At 41.5% G+C, this 25,713-nt stretch overlaps 1 protein-coding gene across 1 annotated transcript in view; it reads right to left on the bottom strand.

Moving 5' to 3' along the window:
• Positions 1 to 25,713, bottom strand: part of STARD13 (StAR related lipid transfer domain containing 13) — a 438,704-nt gene that overhangs the window by 311,956 nt on the left and 101,035 nt on the right. Inside the window, exon 3 of the mRNA XM_073613333.1 lies at positions 24,666 to 24,800. Coding sequence (XP_073469434.1) covers positions 24,666 to 24,800 — 135 coding nt within the window. The remainder of the gene's footprint in view (positions 1 to 24,665; positions 24,801 to 25,713) is intronic.

Raw genomic sequence — 25,713 nt, 5'->3', positions numbered from 1 at the left:
GGACTCAAGGTGAAGTGGTCCAAATCCTTGGCTAGGTCTACATCCTCCCCGGACTGTCCTTTACAGTGGGTAGACACCTTCAAGTACTTGGGGGTTCACGTATCTACGCAAGCCTCAGATTTTATTTCTTTAAATCTAACCCCACTGCTTCTAGACACTAAGACAAAACTTAATTCATGGCGTAAATTACCTTTATCTGTCTGGGGACGAGTGAATCTTATTAAAATGAAAATCATCCCCAAATACATTTATCTTCTCCGTCACTCCCCACAATGGATACCCAGGTCCTTTTTTACAAAACTTAACCAACTATTCACATGTTTTCTATGGGGTTCTTCGCCATCTAGATACAGACTGACGACCTTGATGAGGCCGACAACCCAAGGTGGTATGGCTTTTCCTGACTGTTATAGATATTTCCTAGCTACCCAACTGGTAACGGTGGCCTGGTGGCTAAACCCTGACAAAACAAATTCATCCACAGCCCTTGAGGCCACAGTAGTGGGTTCCTTGGAGGCCCTTCAGTTTCTGGTTTTAAGAGGCCCTCGTTCCCCCTATCCTCTAACACCCTCTATGTGCACCACCCTGAGAATATGGCGAGCAGGCCTAGCAATGGAAAAATATAAATTGACAGAAAATTCCCATAATGCTCCGATATGGTTAAACCCTAATTTGCCACACTTTTATAAACTCCCAGATCCCTATGCATGGACCAAATACAACATAAAAACTCTTTCATAAATAGTATCACAAATGTCCTTGTTACCATTATCACAGCTTTCCTCCTTATATAATATTCCCCAATACTACCAATTTCGTTATCTTCAATTGTCACATGCCTTTGATGCACAATTTCCAAATTCCACGTGTACCATAATCCAGTCCGGGCTGGAGAGAACTCTTAGAACTAACTGTGACGAGAAACCTACCTCGCATTTATATGCCCATTTGGTCCTAATATCCTTGCCTCCTCTAGATAAACTCTGGACTCGCTGGCAACATGATATACCCACCCTGGATAATGATGATTGGGATAATGTATGGGATTTCCCTTTTCGCTCTCTAGTCTCCATACGAGATAGATTAGTACAATTTAAAATAGTACACAGAGCTTATTACAATCCACATTGGCTTCACACTATGAACCCTGCCTGCTCCGCTGAATGTTGGAGGTGTGGAATCTCACCAGGTGATTTCACACATATTTTCTGGCATTGCCCTAGAATTCAGAACTATTGGAGGGAGGTACTTGACATGATACACAGAGTCGCATCAATTACATTACCACCAGTAATGGAGGTTTGTCTTCTTGGACTGATTGAAACTCTGATACCAACTATAGCAAAACGCACACTGGTGGGGTTACTTCTTTTTTACGCCCGAAAGCAAATAGCCATGCAATGGAAGAAACCCAACCCTCCCTCCTTGACACAATGGAAACGTTTGGTTAATGGCAATCTTCCCCTTTATAAGGACACATACATGAATAGGGGGTGTCCAATGAAATATGAAAAGGTCTGGAAAAAGTGGTTAGCCGAACCAGATACGGCTTAGCTGGGACAGAGAAGATGTGATTTGAGCTAGTAGTTTGAACAGGAGAGGATATCCAACCATACGAGACTGTGAATTGAGAATGGGGCGCCCACACCACTTTGATGACTAATGATGTTATACCCATCGAATGCCCATGGATATGTACTATTACAGTATGTTTGAAATGTAACACGATTGTATCATAGCACTTGTGTTGTATGTGTTTGTTTGTATTGAAACGCAATAAACATAATTTAAAAAAAAAAAAAGCAGCCTCACTGAGCCATCAATGCAGCCTCTCTTTGCCCATCTGCAGCCTCATCAGTGCCAACAATGCAGCCTCACTGTGCCCATCTGCAGCCTCACTGTGCCAACAATGCAGCCTTGTCAGTGCCCATCAATGCAGCCTCACTGAGCCATCAATACAGCCTCACCGTGCCCATCTGCCGCCTCATTAGTGTCAACAATGCAGCCTCACTGTGCAAACAATGCAGCCTCACTGTGCCCATCTGTATCCTCATCAGTGCCCATCTGCAGCCTCACTGTGACCATCTGCAGCCTCACTGTGCCCATCTGTATCCTCATCAGTGCCCATCTGCAGCCTCACTGTGCTCATCTGCAGCCTCACTGTGCCAACAATGCAGCCTCGCTGTGCCCATCTGTATCCTCATCAGTGCCCATCTGCAGTCTCGCCAGTACCTTGATTACACACAGCGGCCGTCCACTGTAACAAAGCCCCGCCTCCTTATCCATGATAGACAGTCAACTGAACATTGATACAATGCTGGGAAATTGAATCAGTGTTCCGTCTATCATGGATGAGGAGGCGGGGCTTTGTTACAGTGGACGGCCACCGAACAGTTAAGACTGCAGCTGCTTGACACAGCGCTGTTTGTGATTACTCCAAGGTGAGTGGCAATGCAGGCTCAGCTGGGAGATAGTGGCGCACTCGCGGGTGTCTGTGAGCCCGCCGTCAAATGCGGGAGTATCCAGCGAGTCGCAGGAGACTTGAGATGTCTGGTGTATTTGAATCAAACATAGGCCCAATTTATCTAAATTTCACTTTAGTGAATTTAGCCCACAGTGTATATTGCTTTCTAAACCCTTATGCTGAGATGAAACGTTATGGTACTATCAATGCTCGACTGGCCCTCCCACCTTTCACACTTTCCTATTGGCCTGTCACAGTTTAGCCTGCAGGTTCCTGCCTGTGTATTCTTACCTCCTCGCTGCAGTGGCTCTACTAGACTTGTGATTCTGTTCATATAGATAAAGTCGGCAAACAGGTGAGGATAAAGAAAATGTGTCTTTATATCACCCAAGGAGTACACGTTCCAAACCGAGCCAACACAAACGCATTTCAGCCTATCGAGGCCTTGCATATGTGTTGTGATTCTATTCACATCTGTTATTGGCTTCTGTGCTCAGCTATTGGCATTGCTTGCTTTACTGTGGGTTTATATTCCTTTCCCTTCTATCACTTCCTGGCCCATCTCCTATTTTTCTTTCCTATATAAGACATGTTCAGTGCAGTCCACATTGCCTGAGCTACTTCCTAGTTCTCTATGCTCCTGTTTTCCAAGTGTTTTGTGTATTCATGGTTTGACTTCCTTATGTCCACCTCAGTTTCACTTTCTGTTTGCGCTTGTCTGCTGCCTCTCCTGACCCCAGCTTGTTTCCCAGATCCTCTTTTGTCTCCTGCTATCTGTACTCTTTATACGCAAGGGGCTTCCGTATCGTCAACTGGTCATACCTGGGGGCTGCACCCTGGTTCCAGCTTGCTCCATCCCCACCATCAGGGGCCCTGGTGAAAAAGCAGGCTGGGACACCGTGCTCTGGGGAACTCCAAGTTGGCATTCTACAAGGGCTCACTACCACAGAAACCTGACATAGCCATTAAGCAGTCCAGGCATAGAGACTGACCATATACTGAGCAGTACCTGATCTTAGCATCAGACTCAAGTCGTCACCAACAAACAGTGGTTCCCGAAGCCAACCCTACAAGAGCTTATCAAGAGTTCCTGAGCTGACTGGTTTTCAAAATACTGAGAACATGGAAAAACTAAAAATACAATCTGAAAATCCACAGCAAGTGACCAGAGAACAAAGTGAAGAGTTTAAAAGCAGATGGGAGAATCTGCGATTTTCCCACCCCAGAGTTGATGCAAACATGACAATTTGTAAGGAGATTAAAGGGATTTTAGGGTTACAATCGCAATCTGGGATACTTTGTTTAATCTTCTATGACAGCTTTAGAAAGATTTACACAGAATAACAGGAAAAAACTGACAAGAATAAGCTTAAAGTGTATTTCCAATTTTGCAGCCAAATTGGGATAACACCTACTTTTTTTTTATTACATGTTCTCATTCACTTAGCATAACATTGAAAAAATACTGTTTACCATTTTACTTGCTCTTTTCTGAAAACTCAGAAACTGAAGTTTTCCTCTGCTTCGCAGAGGTGGGGGAAGTTATTATTTAACATAAATATCTCTGTCTGTACTGTGCTGGCAAATATCATTATCAGTTGTAAATCAGATTTGGTCACTGTTTGTCCTAACAAAGGGTTAAAGATCTAGAAGCTAGGCTTTTTCATTGTATGCAAAGGAGGGGAGTCTCTATGTGTCTCTCTTTGTCAGTGAGGACAGATTATAGCCTAGTACACATGGGCCGTGTGTACTGGAGCCAGTCCGACAGAAGCCTGCCAATTGGCATGACCGAAAAGGTCTGTCAATCACCTCCCGATCAGCGCTCTCAACCAATGGCTGAGGGTACTGACCAGAGTGTTCTGGTTGGGGGGCTGCCCCCCTGTTAGAACACAATAGAACAGCAGGGGAGATTGCTGTACTAACGTTGGATAGTAAGTACAGTTGCTCTGACCTAAGCTGTCAGTTCTTTTTCATTCCACCCTGATGAGTTGAATGAAAAAAAAACTACTAGTGTTTACTAGGTACAAGCTATATAAGCTGAGTTTACTGTTAATAATAAGTGTGAAATGCAAGACTCTGGTGGGTGTAACAAGATGTCCACTTGCTGCCTTTTCACTGTATCCTTACTGTGGACAAGTGCTGGGTGTAGCAAGATGGCGGCAACGAAACGTCACTTTGATTACAAAATCTGACGGGTCGCCCAATCTGACGAAACACCGGCACTCGGTATGGATGTGAGGGGAGGGACGGAAGGCAGCATTTCGGAACAACCAGGTGAGGAACTGATCATTAGGGAAGGGCAAAGAGTAGTGGGCTATAAACTCCTGACCTGTCAATGCTGGGCTGTATACTCCTGACCTGTTAATTCTGGGCTGTATACTCCTGATCTGTTAATGCTGAGCTATATACTCCTGATCTGTTAATGCTGAGCTATATATTCCTGATCTGTTAATGCTGAGCTCTATACTTCTGATCTGTTAATGCTGAGCTATATACTCCTGATCTGTTAATGCTGGGCTGTATACTCCTGATCTGTTAATGCTGAGCTATATACTCCTGATCTGTTAATGCAGAATAAAATACTGCTGATTTGTTAAAGCTGAGTTATATACTTCTGATCTGTGAATGCTGGGCTATATACTCCTGATCTGTTAATGCTGGGCTATATACTCCTGATCTGTTAATGCTGAGCTATATACTCCTGATCTGTGAATGCTGGGCTGTATACTCCTGATCTGTTAATGCTGAGCTATATACTCCTGATCTGTTAATGCTGAGCTATATACTCCTAATCTGTTAATGCTGGGCTGAATACTCCTGATCCGTTAATGCTGAGCTATATACTCCTGGTCTGTTAATGCCGGGCTATATACTCCTGATCTGTTAATGCTGAGCTATATACTCCTGATCTGTTAATGCAGAATAAAATACTGCTGATTTGTTAAAGCTGAGTTATAAACTTCTGATCTGTGAATGCTGGGCTATATACTCCTGATCTGTTAATGCTGGGCTATATACTCCTGATCTGTTAATGCTGAGCTATATACTCCTGATCTGTGAATGCTGGGCTGTATACTCCTGATCTGTTAATGCTGAGCTATATACTCCTGATCTGTTAATGCTGGGCTGAATACTCCTGATCCGTTAATGCTGAGCTATATACTCCTGGTCTGTTAATGCTGGGCTATATACTCCTGATCTGTGAATGCTGGGCTGTATACTCCTGACCTGTTAATGGTGAGCTATATACTCCTGACCTGTAATGCTGGGCTATATACTCCTGATCTGTGAATGCTGGACTATATACTTCTGATCTGTAATGCTGGGCTATATATTCCTGAGTCCTGACCTGTTAATGCTGAGCTATATACTCCTGATCTGTTAATGCTGGGCTATATACTCCTGATCTGTTAATGCTTAGCTATATACTCCTGATCTGTGAATGCTGGGCTGTATACTCCTGACTTGTTAATGGCGAGCTATATACTCCTGGCTTGTAATGCTGGGCTATATACTCCTGATCTGTGAATGCTGGACTATATACTTCTGATCTATAATGCTGGGCTATATACTCCTGACCTGTTACTGGTGAGCTATATACTCCTGACTTGTTAATGCTGGGCTGTATACTGCGGACCTGTTAATGGTGAGCTTCATACTCCTGACCTGTAATACTGGGCTATATACTCTTGATCTGTGAATGCTGGGCTATATACTTCTGACCTGTATTGCTGGGCTATATACTCCTGACCTGTTAATGCTGGACTGTATACCCCTGATCTATTAATGCTGGGCTATAAACTCCTGATCTGTGAATGCTGTGCTATATACTTCTGACCTGTAATGCTGGGCTATATACTCCTGACCTATTAATGCTGAGCTGTACACTCCTGATCTGTTAATGCTGAGCTATATACTCCTGACCTGTTAATGCTGGGCTGTATATTCTGGACCTGTTAATGGTGAGCTATATACTCCTGACCTGTAATGCTGGGCTATATACTGCTGATCTGTGAATGCTGGGCTATATACTTCTGACCTGTAATGCTGGGCTGTATACTCCTGACCTGTGAACTTTAGTTACTCCTGACCTGGATAAGTTCATATTTTTACATTGACATTTGTATTATTATATTTTTCTAAGGGCCAGTTCACAAAATAATGTGGTGCAGGAAATATGCATTTCTTGCATGTTTCCCACACTGCCTTTGCGATCTGCATGCAGGTGCCAATGTATTAGTAACAGCACCCCAAATGCAGATCGCAAACGCAGTGCATTTGTGGACACAATATCGCATGGTTCCGCAGTACCATGCTGTTTGCTGCAGTGTGCTTTTAAAAGTAATGCATGTCTTGCTTTTTCTGCACTCCAGTGTGATTTGTAGCCCATTCAAATGAATGGCCTGTCAAAATGCACCACATGTGGGAAATGCACAGGCGTGTGTGCCACAGTACAATGTGATCCAGGAGTGAATTGGCCCCAAATTTTCTTCAAAACTGCCCTACTTTTTAATTGCCTTGCTAGGTTAGCTCCCAAAAATAGTGCGTCGTGCCCGGTGATCTTTTATTTCTCCCATGTTGTTCAGGTAGATCTCCACCACTCTAAGGTTGCCTACCCCTGCTTTAAAGTGGCTCTGTAGATAAAATGAAAGAGCCAAAACAAGGGTCCTGTAGAAAGAAGTCTGGAAACACTTACCCCTCCTGCTGCTATTTATTTCAGGTACTTATATAGCAATGTCAATTTACGCAGCGCTTTACATATACATTGTATATTCACAGTTGTGCATAGGGATGCCCCGAGTGTTTATGACCCTTTGTGTTGACTGTGGAATGCAACTTTTCTTTTTGTTTCGAATGGAGGCCTCAGGTGACAACCTCAGACAGATTTGATAAACTGTCTGTGTCTTCAGTTAGGAGATTCTTCTATCAGATTTTAAATGCTATGTCCATGTTTAGGAGATTTTTTTGACGTTCCTTGATGTTGTCTGACACCCATCACCTGGAGAAAAAGTGAGGGGAAATCTCCTCTACGGGGACAAAGACAGCAGTAAAATCCTGAAAAAGGTTTTAACCCTATCCTGACTGCATTAGAAAATGCATCTTATATGGAATGAGACATATAAATACACTATATTACCAAAAGTATTGGGACACTTTATACGCACATGAACTTTAATGACATCCCAGTCTTAGTCTGTAGGGTTCAATATTGAGTTGGCCCATCCTTTGCAGCTATAACAGCTTCAACTCTTCTGGAAAAAGAAAAGAAGAGGCGCCTCCAGGTTAGAACCAGTTGCATTTAATAAATTAGGCTAACAGCCTATGTCCCGTAAGCTTGAAAAAGGAGCGCGTCTGTCTTGTTAGTCAGAGTGCATGCTCCGAAACGTCATCGCTATCACCAGTGACATCACGATGCTGCGTTCCACCGCTGACCAGAGCCTCCACTAAGCCTTGGTCACAGCTCTCCAGTCATCCAGAAACCCTGCTAGACAGGATTCCCCTCGCATGGACAAGCTGCCACAACGCTAAAGCGCTGGACGGATGCCACATGAGTGTGGACAGGACATGTGCCGGAAGTCTATTTCTTTGATGTAAGTGGATTAATGCACCTGTAATTTATTAAATGCAACTGGTTCTAACCTGGAGGTGCCTCTTCTTTTCTTTTTGCATATCCTGGAGTCTGCTCTCAACTTCCCCTTGAAGGCTTGCCCTGGTGAATGGACTTGTTGCTAACACACAGGTTAATACACAGGTCTTTTCTCCTACCTTTTACCTCCCCCATTTCCCCTTTATTTTTAGTTTTCATCCCTCTCCATTTGTATAAAGAACTTTATAACAAGGACTTAATTGATGGACTTTTTTATCATTCATACCAAGTAACAGCTTCAACTCTTCTGGAAAGGCTGTCCACAAGGTTTAGGAGTGTGTCTATGGGAATGTTTGACCATTCTTCCAGAAGTGCATTTGTGAGGTCAGGCACTGATGTGAACGAGAAGGCCTGGCTTGCAGTATCCCTCTAATTCATCCCAAAAGTGTTCTATCGGGTTGAGGTCAGGACACTGTGCAGGCCAGTCAAGTCCCCCCACCACAAACTCGCTCATCCATGTCTTTATGGACCTTGCTTGTGCACTGGTGCGCAGTCATGTTCCCTTCACTGGAACTAAGGGGCCAAGCCCAACCCCTGAAAAACAACCCCACACTATATTCACCCCTCCACCAAATGATTTGGACCAGTGCACAAAGCAAGGTCCATAAAGTTATGAATGAGCGAGTCTGGGGTTGCTCTACTTTGGAGTCGTACATGTGTGAATGGAGCCTTACTCCAACAATTATGTTTTTTGCTCTTATTTTACTCTTATTTTTGGGATATGTGATTGGCTTTACTGTACTACACACTGATTTGGTTGAAGGTCCTTATGATTTCTTTAGTCTTTTCTCACCATAATATGTATGGTTATACTGTCTCATTGTGATCCCATTGAAGAGCGTTTCCCATCATCTCCAGAACAGGCACACAGATGGCATTAAAGAGCTGACAGAAGTTCTGACCCTTCCCTACCCTTTCCCAATAGGGCTTTAGGTCAAATAAAGCAAGATAGAACCAGGGACAGCAATAGGCCAAAGATTGCAAATTTAAAGATAATAAAAACCAAATTCTATAAAGAGGCAGTAGTCATTACAACTGTTTGAAAAGGTTTTCTTTTTCTTTTTGGTTGTGGGTACTCTTTGAAAAAATATAATCTGTGTAATGACAATTTAGTACCAAACTGGCATATCTACAGTATATGTACAATGTGAAAAATGAATGGCAAATAAACAAGTATAATTAACTTGTGCTATGAAGAAAGCTATATTAATATTTTCACTGGTGTATTACCAAACTGCCGTCATCTACCTCAGATAGGAAATATGAAGTTGTGCTCTTCACACATCATCACACAAGATGTTTGGAAGCCTTTACCATTGGGATTCCACTGATGATGTGTAAGTAAGTAGAAAAGACAGTTTCATCTCTTCTACGGGAAGTACTTTCTGACCCACATGTCAACTAATTCTCTAAACAGAAGTAAACAACAAACAGGAATAAAATGTAAAGCTGAGATGACCTATTTTCTTCATGCAGTTCTAATTCAAGAATATTCTTTGAAGCTGAGTGCTAAGCATGCCACTACTATTAAACCGGACCTTCACAATAAATTAAAGCAGTGCTAAACTCCACGATACTAACCTCCCTTCAATGATCTGACATCCCTTACTGGTATCTTCTACCCAGCTTCTCTGGGTGCCGGGTTGCAGCTGCTCTCGTTGGACAGTGCAGGATCACTCCTAACTAACATTATAGGGTTTTTGTTTTGCAACTCAGCACTTCCATCTTTCTTGGCTTAGCTCTGAAGAAGGGGATGATCGTTCTTACAGGCGGCGAGAGGGAACATCCCCCCCTCCCACTGCCCTCTGGTGCTTCTACCGGCTCGACCATGCGATTGGCGAGCCAGAGAAAGAATCCGCCAGCACCGGAAGTTCACCATAGAGAATACCGGTGACAAGATGGTCCCCGGCAGTCTCTATGTGCGACGTAATGACGTCACGTCCAGCGTGGCAGTTGTAAATACTGCCGTGTACTCAAAAGGCAGAGATCTTTTTTTTTTTTTTTTTTTTTTTTTTTGAGCCCAGGCTTTCCTGCCTAGTTGAGAGATGTGGGGTCTTATAGACCCCACATCTCTCCACAAGGGATGTTTACATTCCTTGTAGTAGGAGTAAAAGTGAGCAAAAAAATTTTTTTTTACGGGAAAGTGTAAAAAATAAAAAAATAAAATAAACAATTAATTTTTTTTTTTTTAAAGTGCCCCCACCCCCGCGTGCTCGCATGCAGAAGTGAACGCAAACGTACATTGCGCCCATATAAGTACACGGCGTTCAAACTACACATGTGAGGTATCGCCACGAACGTTAGAGCGAGAGCAACAATTCTAGCCTAAGACCTCCTCTATAAATCTAAACGGGTAACCTGTAAAAAAGGGTCGCCTATGGAGATTTATAAATACCGAAGTTTGGGGCCATTCCACGAGTGTGCGCAATTTTAAAACGTGACACTTTAGGTATCTTTTTACTCGGCGTAAAATCATCTTTCACAATATACAAAAAAATTGAGCTTACTTTAGTGGTTTTTTTTTAATTTTTTTATTCATGAAAATACCATGTGACATAAAAAGTTGCAACGACTGCCATTTGATTCCCTAGGGTCTCTGCTAAAATAACATATATAATGTTTTGGTGTTCTGAGTAATTTTCTAGCAAAAAAAAAAAAAAGATTTTTTTACATGTAGGAGAGGAGTGCCAGAATAGGCCTGGTATGAAAGTGGTTAAAAAGATTTCTCTTTACATTCTGCCCAGATAACAACATTAGACAGGAAGTAAGGAATTTCAGGCAATACCATGCTGTTTTCAAACAACACAAAATCCCCAGAGCTACAATATTGTTATATGTATTAAATTAAACTAAATCAATATGTTAAGAGATTAAAAAACAATAGTTATTTCCATTTTTTTAAGATCTTAAACCTACCCAGCTCCATCTTATGTGCATGTTTGTTTGGCAGGCAGGATCGCCAATACAATATCTTTGTGTTTTTTTTGTGGGGTACTGCTTAACAGTTACAGACTGCTCAAACCATTTACAGACATGTAAATAGAAAAATTAGACTGTCCACAATGATCTCATTATCCTATAAGCAACAGTGATATTTTAGAATTCTTCTATTATGCATGTTATTTGTTGATCATCATGTGTGACAGTGGAATGTTTATTCATCAAGGTCTTTTTTTGAAAGAAAATACCATATGAATATTTAGTGTTGTGTTAAATGAACATATAGTTAGAAGAATGGAGTTGGATTATACTCAAATGCCTGAAAAAAATCAATATGGACATTTAGTTATTTTTTTTGCTTTTTGGACAACTTCATTCAGTCTGCATTTATTATGGACAGTTCTACATTTCTTCACTGTTGCCAACCAACGCTGTCTGACAGCATCAGATGTTATAAATATGTAAAAGCCATAACCATTGATTAATAGAGTGTACAGAGAAATAACCAGCAGAAACAATAAAGGTTTTTATGGTTGAAATCTCTTTCATAATGCGGGGGGAGGCAGTTCTCTAGATGGCCAAAATCCATGAGATTCTAGGTATTAAGCGGCACACCCACCACTAAAACAAAACAAACAAGGAGGGGGATTATTTTATGAAAGATTTTATATTTTAGGTAAAGCTTATATCTGGGTAAAACTTTTTTCAGTTTTAGATAGAGTCCGATAAACTTTCTGCTTTGATTGCTATCTGTCTCCACTGGAGAGATTTTGTGTCGCTTCTTCATTGATGGGTGCCAGTGAGCAGGATAGGCGGCGAGGGTTCTCTTCAACAGTGACACAGACAGTGATTAAAAAAAAAAAAAAAAATTGACTTTTTTTTTTTTAATTCTGACGGACCTAGAAATAGAACATGTTCTAAATATTTCCGACGGAACCAATTCCTATCGGGAAAACCGCTCGTCTGTATGCTGTTCCGACAGACCAAAAACTACGCTTGCTCTGAAGCAAGTATGAGACAGAAGCTATTGGCTACTGGCTATTGAACTTCCTTTTTCTAGTCAGTCTGTACGTGTTGTACGTCACCGCGTTCTGGACGGTCGGACTTTGGTCGGACTTTGGGTTGACAGTGTGTAGGCAAGACCGCTTGAATGGAATTCCGTCGGAGTTCCGTCAGAGAAACCTTTGGAGTTTATTCCGACGGCAAAACTGGTCGTGTGTACGCGGCATAAGGCTTTACATTTAAGATGGGTACATCTTACAGGAAGGATTTCTATGAAGTAGGCCTTGGAGTAGGATATCACTCTCATTGTCAGGAGATCTGTGGCCAAAACTCCCAGTGCCAGTAAGAGTACATGAAAGTTTGAAAAGCGGCTTTTTTTTTTTTTAAAGCAGATCTCTATGCAAAATAAAGCTAAAAATGAAGAGACCATTAAAAAGATAATATAACCAAAACTTTCTGATGCTAGATGTCCTCAGTTTAATAGACAGCCTCATTTTACCCACTTTCTCTGAGCTCAAGTCAGTGTGCCCAGGTCAATGTGCCCAGGTCAGTGTGCAGATAACCACAGCAAATAATAGAATACAGCAGATACTGAGGCTGCACTGTTCCTCACCACCCTACTGGCCAGTAGCCCTTAATTCAGTGCTGTAATCTCAAAATGGGGAAGGGGGTGATCCCAAAGGAACAGGTCAAAAGTAATCCTAGAGAGTAACACAGTCTATCCAGACAGGCAAACAAAGAATGTTTTTGGCCAAGATGCCTCTCACAGCTGAGATAAGACAATGAGCCTGAAGCAGTCCCTTGGAGGCCAGGTGAAAAGTCCTGGCCGGCTCATTGGCCCCCTTTCCTCAATTCAGCATCCTGTAGCAGCATCAGGAGGTCCTCTTGACAGAATGACAGCTGCAGTCTCTCACCAGATGAGGAACAGCCGCAGTCTCTCACCAGAAGAGGAACAGCTGCAGTCTACTGGATCAAGATCATCATCTCTCTAAAACACAGTTCAGTCTGCAGCCATTACACAGCAGCACTAGAACACAGTAGAGAAAGCCTGTATAGCAAGCTAGCTTTAATCAGGACCTCTACACACAGGTCCCAGCTTCTTGGCCCTGTTCTGTTAGTTCTTGCAGGGAGGGAGCAATGATCTGTGGCCAGGGAAAATGTTCTGCTGCACGGCTTAAAGGGACAGCATACGGGCTACACTTGCACCATCCACGGTCTCTTCATTTTAGTAGTAAAATACCAGCCTGTACTGTTGGTTTCTAGTACATTTAAGCCAATTCTCCCTCATTAAATGTTTCCTGCTGCTGTCCAATTTTGCGCTGCTGGATCCTCTGTGGTCACATAAACCTTAATGAGAGTTTGATAGTAATTGCCTAGCGTCAAGGCAGTTTTGCATCACTGAGACGAGGGACAGCCAGTGGACTACTGGTCAATTTTTATGTGCCAGTCAAAGCAGGCCTATTACTGTTTGATGAATAAACATGTGTTGCCCCTAAAACTACCCAAAAAAGCATTTTTTTAAAAACTGAGATGAATCAGATTGGGGTGTAATTACTGTACGTAAGAAAAGCTAATTGTGGAAAAAAAAAGTATATTTCACAGCCAAATATGCGCTACTGGTGTACATTGTTGCTGTCATTGTTTGTGAGAACTGTCCTGTAACATCACACACAGCTTTAAGGCATCCCCTAAGCATGTTTAAAGGATTTGTGTATGTTTAATGTTGCCCTCGAAACCATATGAAATGACTTTTAGCTATGCAGTATTTTTTTTTTATTGCATTGGTACATGTCCTTAAAGTGTTTGTCAAGGCTGAAGGTTTTTTACCTTCATGCATGAAGGTAAAAAATATTCACTGTGCAGCAACCCCTCCCCCCCAGCCCCCCTAGTACTTACCTGAGCACAATGTTCCTCCAGCACTGTGCATGAGAGCCTCGGCTCTCCAGGGACTCTCCCTCCTTATTGGCTCCCGCTGCTGTCAATCACAGCCAGTGAACCAATGTGTAGAGAGAGGGGGTGGGGCCAAGCCTCGACTCTGTGTGTGAATGGACATGCATAGCTGTGGCTCGGAGATTAGCCTGCTTGGGTGCCCCCATTGCAAGTTGCTTGCTCTAGGGGCACTTAGCAGGAGGGAGGGGCCAGGAGTGCCAGCGGGGGGACCCAAGAAGAGAAGGATGAGGGCTGCTCTGTGAAAAACCACTGCACAGAGCAAGTAAGTATGATATGTTTGTTATTTTAGAAAAACAATTTTTTACTTTATTGTCATTTTAATGGCAGTTCCCAGCTTCCCATAGCCCCATGTTGGGTCCCGATGTTCGGATCCAATGTAAGTTTGACTCAAACATCGGGTATTTGCAGACAAACCGAACATATGGGGTGTTCCTGGCAAATTTGAGCGCCGCGGAGTGCCCCATAATGCGCTGCGAGATCACAGTGCATTGACGGCTACGGTTTGGCCAAACCATGCACCTGACCTGCACGCTTTGGCCAATCACAGCGCGATCTGTGAGAGCCATGATTGACCAAAGGCAGGGTGCACGCCCCACACTATATAAGGATGCTTACACAGTGGTCATATATAGTGTGATAACGTGGAGATTAAGAGAACTTGAGCTAGATTAGGCAGGTTAGTTAGCGGTGTGTAGACAGTTTAGTATATATATATATATATATATATATATATATATATATTTATATACAGTGCATTCAGTGTAGACTATATATACAGTGCAGGCAGTCTAGTATATATATATATATATATATATATATATATATATATATATATATATACACATATATATATTTATATATATAAAATATATATACAGTGCAGTCAGTGTAGAATATATATACAGTGCAGGCAGTGTAGTATATAGTGCAGTGCAGAGTATATAATACAGTGTATTGAAGTGGTTAAGGGGAAGCTTATGACAGAATTAAGAACAAAAACGCTATGGGTCCCCCCAAAATCCTTACCAGGCCCTTCGGGTCTGGTATAGATTTTAAGGAGAACTCCACGCCAAAATAAAAAAGAAAACAGCGTGGGGTCCCCCCCAAAAATCCATACCAGGCCCTTTGGCTCTGGCATAGATTTTAAGGGAAACTCCATGCCAAAATGTTTAAAAAAATTGGCATGGGTTCCCCCCAAAATCCATACCAGACCCTTATCCAAACAAGCAGCCTGGCAGGCCAGGAAAGTGGGGAAGAGCGAGCACCCCCCCTCGTGAACCATACCAGACCGCTTGCCCTCAACATGGGGAGGGTGCTTTGGGGTGCCCCCCCCAAAGAACCTTGTCCCCATGTTGATGGGGACAAGAGCCTCTTCCCGACAACCCTGGCCATTGGTTGTTGGAGTCTGAGGGCGGGGGGGCTTATTGGAATCTGGAAACCCCCTTTAACAAGGGAGCCAGATCCCAGATCCCGCCCCCCCCCCATGTGAATGGGTTTCGGGTACATTGTACCCCTACCCATTCACCATAAAAAGTGTCAAAAAGTAAAAAACACAGCGGACAATTTTTGACAATTCCTTTATTAAAAAAAATAACAAAAAGTGTCCCACAATGTCCATCCATCTTCAATCACGCCGCCCTAAGCAACCCGAAAAAATAGAAAGAAATTAAAAAAAAAACTCCCTCTCGATGAGAGGCCTCCCGGCGACTGCTGTCTTTTGGCCGTGACAGCTGTTATATAGGCAAGGACGGGGCCACCCGGTGACATAACCGAGTGAGCCACCCCTTATGACCTCATGTGACGTCACGTCAGATGGGGGAGGGGTCATCTGGTTACGTCAGCGGGTTGCCCCGTCCTTGCCTTTATAACAGCTGTCAAAGGGAAAAGACAGCAGTTGCCTGGAGGCCTCCCATGGAGGCGGAGTTTTTTCTTTTTTTTTTTTCTATTGTTCAGATCCATTGGGTGGCGTGATTAACAATGGATGTACACCTCAGGACACTTTTTTTTCTTTTTTAATAAAGGAATTGTCAAAAACTGTCTGCTGTGGTTTTTACTTTTTGACACTTTTTTTGGTAAATGGGTAGGGGTGCAATGTACCCGATACCCATTCACATAGAGGGGGGGCCAGGATCTGTGGGTCCCCTTATTAAAGGGGGCTTCCAGATTCTGATAAGCCCCCCTCCCGCAGAGCCTGACAACCAATGGCCATGGTTGTCGGGAAGATGCTCTTGTCCCCATCAACATGGGGACAAGGTGCTTTGGGAGCACCCCAAAGCACCCTCCCCATGTTGAGGTCATGTGGCCTGGTATGGTTCAGGGGGGGGCGCTCGCCCGTCCCCCTCATCCTGACCTGCTCAGATAAGGGTCTGGTATGGATTTTGGGGGGGACCCCCACGCCAAATTTACTTTTTATTTTGGCGTGGAGTTCCCCTTAAAACCCATACCTTCAGGTCTGGTATGGACTGGGGGGGACGCACGCCATTTTTTTCCTTGATTTTTCTATCTATATTGCTGAGAGCCGGCAATACATTACAGCCGCGAGCAAGTTTAAATGACATTTTTTCCTTTAGAAATGTAATTTTGCTGCTGCACTGTTCTACACATTGCACAGATGTGCCACCTTACAGGCAGACTGAGGGGACTCCCCAGGCACAATATTTAAAGGAATAATTAATTTTTATTGTTTCACTTTAAGCATTATTAAAATCACTGCTCCTGAAAAAATGGTTGTTTTAAAAACTTTTTTTTGCATTGATACATGTCGCCTAGGGCAGTACGCAGGTACTCATACACTTTTTATGGCAATAACTTGCATATAAGCCTTTAAAATTAGCACTTTTAATTTTTCATGTTTGTGTCCCATAGGGTTCGCATGTTCGCTGGAACTTTTTGTGCGAAACGAACCGGGGAGGTGTTCAGCCCATTCCTAGCCCCATGGCCTGTGCCTATTTGTTCTAAAAATTGCCAGAATTGACAAACAGGATCTAGCCCTACAGATTTTAAGGAATTCACTACTAAGTACTAATTTGCCCAATTTCAAATAGGATTTACCAAACCCTTTGTAAATCAAACCCAGGCAGATTTGCCTGTACCTAATAGTATTTTTCAGAGTTTTCTTATTTTTTAGTTTTGTATACTTTGGCAAAGGAAAAGGTTATTTTAAATACTGCATCTATGCACTGACAATTGCAAAAGCAAAAATAAATGCACTACCAAATGCTTCAAACACACACTAAATAAAAGAACAATCCAACAGGGTCAAATTTGCAGCACATTTCCCACGCCAAACGTTCCAACATCAACACAGTGGATGATTTGCGTGATGTAAAATACTAGGAGATATACATCCAAAAAACATGACTCACTGGCTGTCCATTTCCTGCTTGGACTTCCTCTGGCTCTGCAGCCTTGTTGGTAAGAAGATCGTCTGGTAAACGAAGGCATATTTCCCCATCATGTTGTAGGTCAAGTTTGCAAAAGATATTTACAGAAGAGAGCTAATTGTTACCATATGGTGCTGTAAAACGGACTCTGCATAGTTATTGGCTTTCTGGTGATGAAATATGTTTGCAGGACTACAAGCATGGTTATATTACTAAAAGGAAGAACAAAATGGTCCTATAAACAGGACAAAAATGACGTCAGTCTTCACACTCTTTACCTCTGAAAGCACTTGTATTTGAAAACATTTGAGAAAATGCAGCTGTCTCTGCTGATTTCTCAGACAAACTCAGGAGAAGATGTGAAAAGAAAATAATGTAAAAAGCATTTGGAGAGGTCACTGTGTCAAAGAGAGGATGTTGGAGGTTCCTAAGAGAGCGGAGAACGCAGTATAGGATATTGATCAGATGGGAGCTTGTTAATGTCAAAATGTTCTGCTAGTGCTCAGGCTTGAGTTATTAATTTTATTGACACATCATAGATGGTTGCTTCATGAACTGGGGCTAGTCTGCCAAAGTTTCTCTGGTTGTTTGCTTATTCCTTCAATGCGAAACATATCAAGAAGAGAAGGAAGCCAATGTGGACTATACAAGGCGAAGACTGAAAAATGCACAATGCTCTTCCCCATCACAAGTTGGGATGGACTGTGCTTGCATGTACAGTGGGTGGGTTGAGAAAGGGTGCCGAAATGACAGTCACTGGCCCTAGAGTTGCCATCTTTTCATCCATGAAAAATGAATCTGATGGAGGAGGGGAATGTTGCAATATGGATTAAGCTAGTGTAATTTATTACAATGTTACATTACAATGTTATTTATAAATTAAATATAGTTTATTATTTTTCATTTTGCAACATTACCAAAAAAGAATAAAAAGCACAGAAATGAAAAAGTTTACATATGAACAGTAAAATAAAGTAAAATTAATAAATAAAATAGAGGAGCTGATTTAGCACAGAGAGTAGTTAGGCACTCCCAGAAGAGGGCTATAACATGCAAGGAGGAATGTAGTTGTTTAAGAGTACATTGTAAGTGAATAAAAGATTATTTATGCAGTAAAACATGCCAAAGTAACAATTCAATATATGTGATTTTTGTGTTCTTTTACCTGCAGTTTTTTTAATGAGGAACTTCGGTTATTTATTAAAAAAAAAATTAAAAGTAAGCAGCTACAAATAGTGTAACTGCTGACTTTTAATAAACATACACTTACCAGTCCAGGAGTCCAGCACTGTCTTCACCCAGGCCAGTTTCGTTGGTTTTCGGGTCCCCAGGTGCTGTGCTTGCAGACTGGTTCCACAGCCTCCTGGGATATGTGACATATGGTGGGGGGGCAAACGTCCACAAAAATAGGCAAGAATTGTGGAACTGGGACCGGATACCTGTCGGAAAAAGGTACCCGGTCCCAGAACAAAAAAGAAAACCTATAATGGCAGTGGAGGTTGGGAGGAGGAGAATGAGTGGAACTTTCAGTTTTAAGTGACATTTTGCTTTAAAGTGTCATTTAACCCACACCCACGTGCTGTTCATACTCATCTAGTCACTATGGGGTTTGTTTTCTATATCCTGCAAAAAAGAGGATTGATCCTGCTGTTCTCCGTCTCCCCCTCCTGTCCATGTCCCCACTCCAGTTGGGGATTTTGCAGAGCATTGTTGGCAGCTAGTGCACATGCTCCGTTTTCAGTGTATTTCTACCCTGAGAAATTCCTTCTTATCATAGCTGAGCAGCCCATGTGGCTATAGAGTCACACATGTGGGCGTATACACAGTGGTAAATAACAGCTCACTCCCTCCTCCTCCATGTCCACTAACCAGTTAAACACAATGGGGGGGGGGCAGGATATTACATGTTAATTGAAGGAGGCTTCACCTCCTTCTTATTCTAAAGCCGGGTACACACTAATGCCCCGTACACACGATCGGACTTTCCGACAACAAAACCGTGGAATTTTGTTGAAAGGTTGTTGGCTCCAACTTGTCTTGCATACACACGGTCACACAAATGTTGGCCAACAATTACGAACGTGGGTACGTAGTGACGTACAAGACGTACAATGAGCCGATAAAAAGGAAGTTCAATAGTCATGTGATATCTCCATTACAAACGCTAGTTTTACAAGACCAAGTGCTTCCGGCTCGTACTTGATTCCGAGCATGCGTGGAATTTTGTGCGACGGGCTTGTGTGCACACGTTTGGAAAGTCCGACAACAAAATTTGTTGAACCTGCTAGCCAACATTTGTTGGCGGAAAGTCTGACAACAAATGTTCGATGGAGCATACACACGGTCGGACTTACCTTTAACAAGCTCACATCCAACATTTCCCGTTGGAAAATCTGATCGTGTGTATGCGGCATAACAGTTTTTTTTTGTGCAACCCACTGGGTTGCACGAAAAAAGTACTGACAGCTCTGGTCGGAGTCGCTGTACTAACCATGCAAGGTTAGTTCAGCGATCTCCCCCACTGAGCTGTTGTGTTCTGACAGGGGGATGCCCCCCCCCACCGCCAGAACTCTCCGATCAGTGCTCTCTTCCATCGGCTGAGAGCGCTGATCAGGAGTCGGTTGGCTGTTGGTTTTCCAGCATGCACGTCCGACAGAAGCTGGCCAAACTGCCAGCTTCTGTCAGACAGACCAACATACATACAGTCTGAATGTTGGCCATATTGTTTGTCTCCTGACATTCGGCCCATGTGTATGGGGCTTAAGACTATCAGCTTTAGCCTGTGATTGGCAGAAATCTGCTGGCGTCATGATATTCCCAAAAATAATAAATATTTGATTTCAAATATATATTTTTATGACAATTTAAAACAGTTTATTGATATTAATTATTTATTTTTATAAATTGTATTATTTGAACAGAAATTCCTCCTACCACAGACAGGCTGTGAAAGAGCTCAGTCATATGACAGCTGTAAATCAATAAGGAAAAAGGCACTTAGAATTTTTTTTTTTGTTAAAATAATTACAATGCCATCATCCACATACAGAAAGAGTAGGGATAATGTAAATTAAACAGTGTGTGTTTAGTATTCCTAAATTGGTGGCAAGGTCTCTTTTTTGTGTATCATGCATATTGTTTAATTAGTTGTTATTTGCACATAGCTCATGAATTTACATATTTTGTTTTTAGGGTGGGTTATCCATATTTGCAGCAATTTTATTTTCTGAGCATCTTAGTAAATATATATATATATATATATATATATATATATATATATATATATATATGCAGACTATATCATTTCTTGGATAGTACTGGTGATTCAGGTGAGCAGGAATCATAATTACTCACTTCTCCCTGAGATTGTTATTGTGAGTGATGGTTGCTATGTGTAGACATACATTAACTGCAATGCTCTCCCCACTTGGGAAAGCTGTAAAGGAAAGAAGGCTTTGGTGTCAGCACTGTGTCCACATGGTCAACTCTTGTTTAATGAGTTGTTTGATTCAATACAAAGTTAATACACTGGGCTCTATGGAGTATTTGGAGCATGTAATAAAAAGACAACTTTACAAAATGTCAACATGGGTGGCCACCATTAACATGAATTACAGAGCAGATACCTAATGAATGTCTCTTTAGAGTCCAATTGTAAGATATCACAGCAGTAGTTTGTCTTTCCATCCCTTCCCACGACGATATTATAAAGGTGTCACTCTTTTCAAAGTTGAATTCCAAGATTGTTTGTTTATGCTTTACTATGGAAAATATGTCATACTTCATCCATCACTTTTCTTTATGATGCTGTAGTGGTTGGGTGTAGTTAAGAAGTCTGGAGAGAATGTTTTGTCACTAGTGCCTCCCAGAGATATAAGAAATCGGCATGTAATTCATCTTGCCAATAACCTTGAAAGATGACCATTGAATTTTATGATACCTTCTCACTGTGTTCATAGACTGATATTACTAAACAGTCAGTGTACTTAAAGTGTTACCAAACCCACAACAGTAAAATGTCTCTGTATATGCAGTAAAGCATGCTTCTTATACTCACTGTGGAACTTAAGGGGTTAATCATGTGCATTGTGTAAAAAAGCTGTTTGATCCTGTCTCATCTGATCCTCCTCTTCTTTTACTGTCCCCAATCCATCTGCTAATAGAACCGAGCCTTGAAGGCACTCTGCACATGCTCAGTTTGGTGTGTATTGCTAGAGAGGTTTTTTTTTGGGAGGGTGCATGTGATCAGCACAGGGTCAATCAGCACTGTCCAGACAGAGGGTCAGGGCTCATGCAGCCTCATAGACCAGTAAGAGGAGAATGAAAACTCCTCCTACAAGCTTTAACCAGTGCTCGGCCGGACACTGATAAAAGTCACAAGACTTCTACATACCACTGAAGAGAAAAGGTATTTAGCAGTTTATATTTACAAAAATAATTGCATTTCCATGTTCTATGTACTATGGGAGACCAGATATAATGAATGCAATGTCCTACGTTTAGTAACACTTTAGGGGAGTCTACCTATAAAAATTTGCTGTGCGAATATCACAGCAGTCACAAGGCTGCCTCGACTAATCCCTAATGTTTGTAATATGTTTATTTCCTATGGTCGTCAGCTCCATCTAGTGGCCATAATACAGTACTTTTCCTGACTGAGGTATTTTATGGGAAATAAACCTATTAGACACATCATGGGGATTATTCTGGGTGTTGAGACATTCACACAGCAATTTTTTTTTTTAAATGGACCAATATGTTTATTTCCTATGGTCGTCAGCTCCATCTAGTGACTATAATACAGTACTTTTCCTGACTGAGGTATTTTATGGGAAATAAACCTATTAGACACATCATGGGGATTATTCTGGGTGTTGAGACATTCACACAGCATTTTTTTTTTAAATGGACCCCAAAGTGTATTTATAGCCTAACTTTTTTTCTAGCTTTGATGGTGTGGGTAAGAATTAGAACCCCTGTCAGGTTATACTGTTGTTCAGAGAGATTTCCTCTCACTTTCTTTTTTTGCTACACACTTTTCACCATACAGGATGAGAAGGAGACAGAAGTAAAAATGCTTTCTTTATTTTTTTTTAATTAAGAAGAGGAATGCTGGAACCTGCCAGTTGTTTTAATGTTGTTTCCCTGTTGCAGAATTTTCCTTACTTCCTATCTAGTAAAACTGTGTCATCAGAATAGAAAATAAAGGGAAATAGAATAGAAAATGCAGCCTCAAGCAGACTCACAAGGCCAGAAGCCTCACAAGACGTCTAACCTTTTGCGCTCCATCCCATATAAGAAAAAAAAGTTTTTGCTATAGATACAAACTAAGACAGTGTCCAAATACTGAAAAGCTAAAAAAAATCACATTGCTACATACCCCCAAAATTGAAATAAATGCAAATAAATAAATACTATGATGCACACACACACAAATGCCCTTTATTTTAATAAAAGTCCATTCATCTATTCATAAGCCTCAGATACTAGTCTCCCTACAACATCCTTATAAAAACAAAAACGTTTATAGAAAAACATTGCAGGACTTTATTAAAACCCTTCCTGTTGTTTAAGATCTCTTTAACCTGCTTACCCATACAGAAAAAAAAGATAAAAATAAAGAAATAATCTGCATATGACCTGGCGCATGATAATACATTGTCATAAACCACTGATCAAAAAACGTGCATGCAAATTTAAGCCACTCAATAGCATTGCAAACCATGTTCCATCCGTTAGAAAAGCATACACACGATATGTTTTAGAGCACACTTTTAATTACCTGTTTGAGCATCAGTCTGGAACTGACAGGACTACAGTTCCAACCTTCCCAACCAAACAAATAAGCTTAGTTCAACCTCCTGGCTGTTTTCATCATGCAGTGGGCATCGGTCTCCTAGCTGGGCACCCATACATAATCCTCAGAGTTTATTTATTAAATATCAGCTTAGCTTTCTGCTGTATACTGGACCACTTGATGTTTAATCATTTATATGGATTATGTATAGACTTGTTGTGGATTTTTATTTTGACTAACCCTCCCTAAACTTCTGGGCTAGTGAGAACCTGGCCACACATTAAAGAGATCTTGCAGCAATTTTAACAACCACGGAAGGAAAAGTTCAGCAGCCACTCTGCTGATGTTTTTTTAGAATGTACATATGGTAAGAATAACACTTATACGCTTGGCCCACCCAGTACACACACTGGTTGCGCACATTTTAATTGCCACTAGGTTATCCATTGCCCACCATTGGAAGAACCCCAAACCCTCCCTCCATACAACAAATAATAGTTACTTTCTATGAGCATTGCACCATGGAACTCATGTTTGTTAAAGCTCATTTGACTACACAGAAACTCTTGGAAGTTATGGCTTCTTGACCCTAGATATACCCTTCCTGCCTGATGTGGGAGTTTTCATTGGACCGCATACGTCACTGTGTATGAACTGCAGGGTGCGGGTAGTTTTTGTAATGAAGTCCACATACCTTTCAAATTGTTTAAGACCGTAGATGCTCTTCTGAAGTTTACACACAAGGCTGACAAAGTGACAATAAGCCATAGTGTTTATATTGGTGAGAGCCCATTATCAGAAACACAGATCCCTGAAAGCTGTGAAGGGAATTTGCCCAGCAGACCAGAAGAAAAGGTCGACCAAAGCGAACCCGTGCAGGAGTCAGAACAAGAGTTGAAACTCACAATGCCTAAACCAAGTTCCCCACCAGATCCTGCTAAACTGCCTGAAGTTAGAAGGTCCACTCGGACTATAAAGGGGATACCATGCCGCAAGCTGTCATACACTGTCAAAACACACGGCATACTTAAACCAACATCCAAGAAGCTTCCAGCTCATTATATCAATACCCTGCTAACAATATCAATATCTATTGGGCTTGTGGGCCCTATTGCCAGAGGAACCATCTGCTGCACTATTTCAATGTACTATCTTAATGTATAACCCCCTGTTAAATCCACTTGTCATATACCTGTTAGTGTTAATAATTTTCTTTACGGGTTTGAAACCCTTGTTCACCTCACCCCCAACATAGCTCCTACCGTGCTGCCCTGGGCAGTATTTGCCTTTTCCCTCTTTTTATTGAGGTCTTTGTTGCAAATGTTACTGATGTCAATTGTTTCTGTATGCCTGTTTACATCAGGAGTGTTCAAACTCACTTTGTAACCTGCTATGGCTGTGTACTATCTTTTGCAAATTAAAAAAATATTTGTAAAATAAATAAATAATATTTAAAAAAAAAGAGTAAAACTTATACTGTACCTGATCTGCCAAAAGCTCAGGTAAGATAAACATCTGATTAGCCCCTGTAGTGATGGCATCTTCAATGTCCACATTCAGCTGCTCTAGTTTCATCATGAGACACGCCATGGATTTTGACCACTGTGACCTTTCTTCCTTTAAAAAATAAAAAAGGAAGATTATTTCTACGGTTATACTGGTATGGTGGCTGAGGTGGTAGCAGGCCCCAGGACACCCCCTCATAAGACGGGATGCTAAGAGCAGTAACCAGAGGCAGCTGCTGTGCCAACAGGGACTACCAGTGTTCTAGGTGTACATTGACCTGTACGAACTGTCTGAATCCTGCCTGCCTTTTGGCTGCACCTGACATGGCCCTAACTGGTTCTATAGTGTTCTTTACACCTGTTATTTTTAGGATTCCTCAAACCTCATGAGCAGCAGGACACTGAGTGGAATCTGAGTGTAATAGCAAACAGCACATGTTCTCTTTTTATTTCACTCTCACAGAATACACAACAACCGTATAGAATAAAGATTTTATGGTTGCGATTTATGGAAGACTTCAGTTTAAAAAAAATAAAAATTATAAGAGCTATTTTTGTTTTTATTAATATGATTATTAAAACTGTATTTCTCTTTTTAATCTGTAGATAGGCAAAATTCAAAAACCTACAAGAAATTCAATGACAACAGATTTTTGAGGCTATTCTGTACATGGTTTGCATATCCAAGACCTTCAAAAATCCAATTTTTCTACTCTTGGGATTGATTGTGCTTTCCACAATTATACACAGGGCTTAAAGGAGAAAAAAAATTGTAAATAAAAAAAAATAATATAGCATACACAATTGCGATACAAGTCATATTGTAATTGAATGATATTAAAAATTACCTTTCCTTTTCAATCTGCAGCTCTGTAATTTTCTATGAAATGCAATGCAATATGGCTACCTGGAGGTGTGTACACAGAATGTGTACAGAACGCCCCCCAGATATGTCATATCCTGCTTGTGTGACTGATCTTCCCAGAAGTCTGCACTAAAATACAAGTCAGATTTCAGGCATCCCC

This window comes from Aquarana catesbeiana, linkage group LG02, assembly GCF_042186555.1.
Source record: "Aquarana catesbeiana isolate 2022-GZ linkage group LG02, ASM4218655v1, whole genome shotgun sequence".
Lineage (NCBI taxonomy): Eukaryota > Metazoa > Chordata > Amphibia > Anura > Ranidae > Aquarana > Aquarana catesbeiana.
Note: the sequence above shows the minus strand (reverse complement) of the source record. Positions and strands in the feature narration are given on the sequence as shown.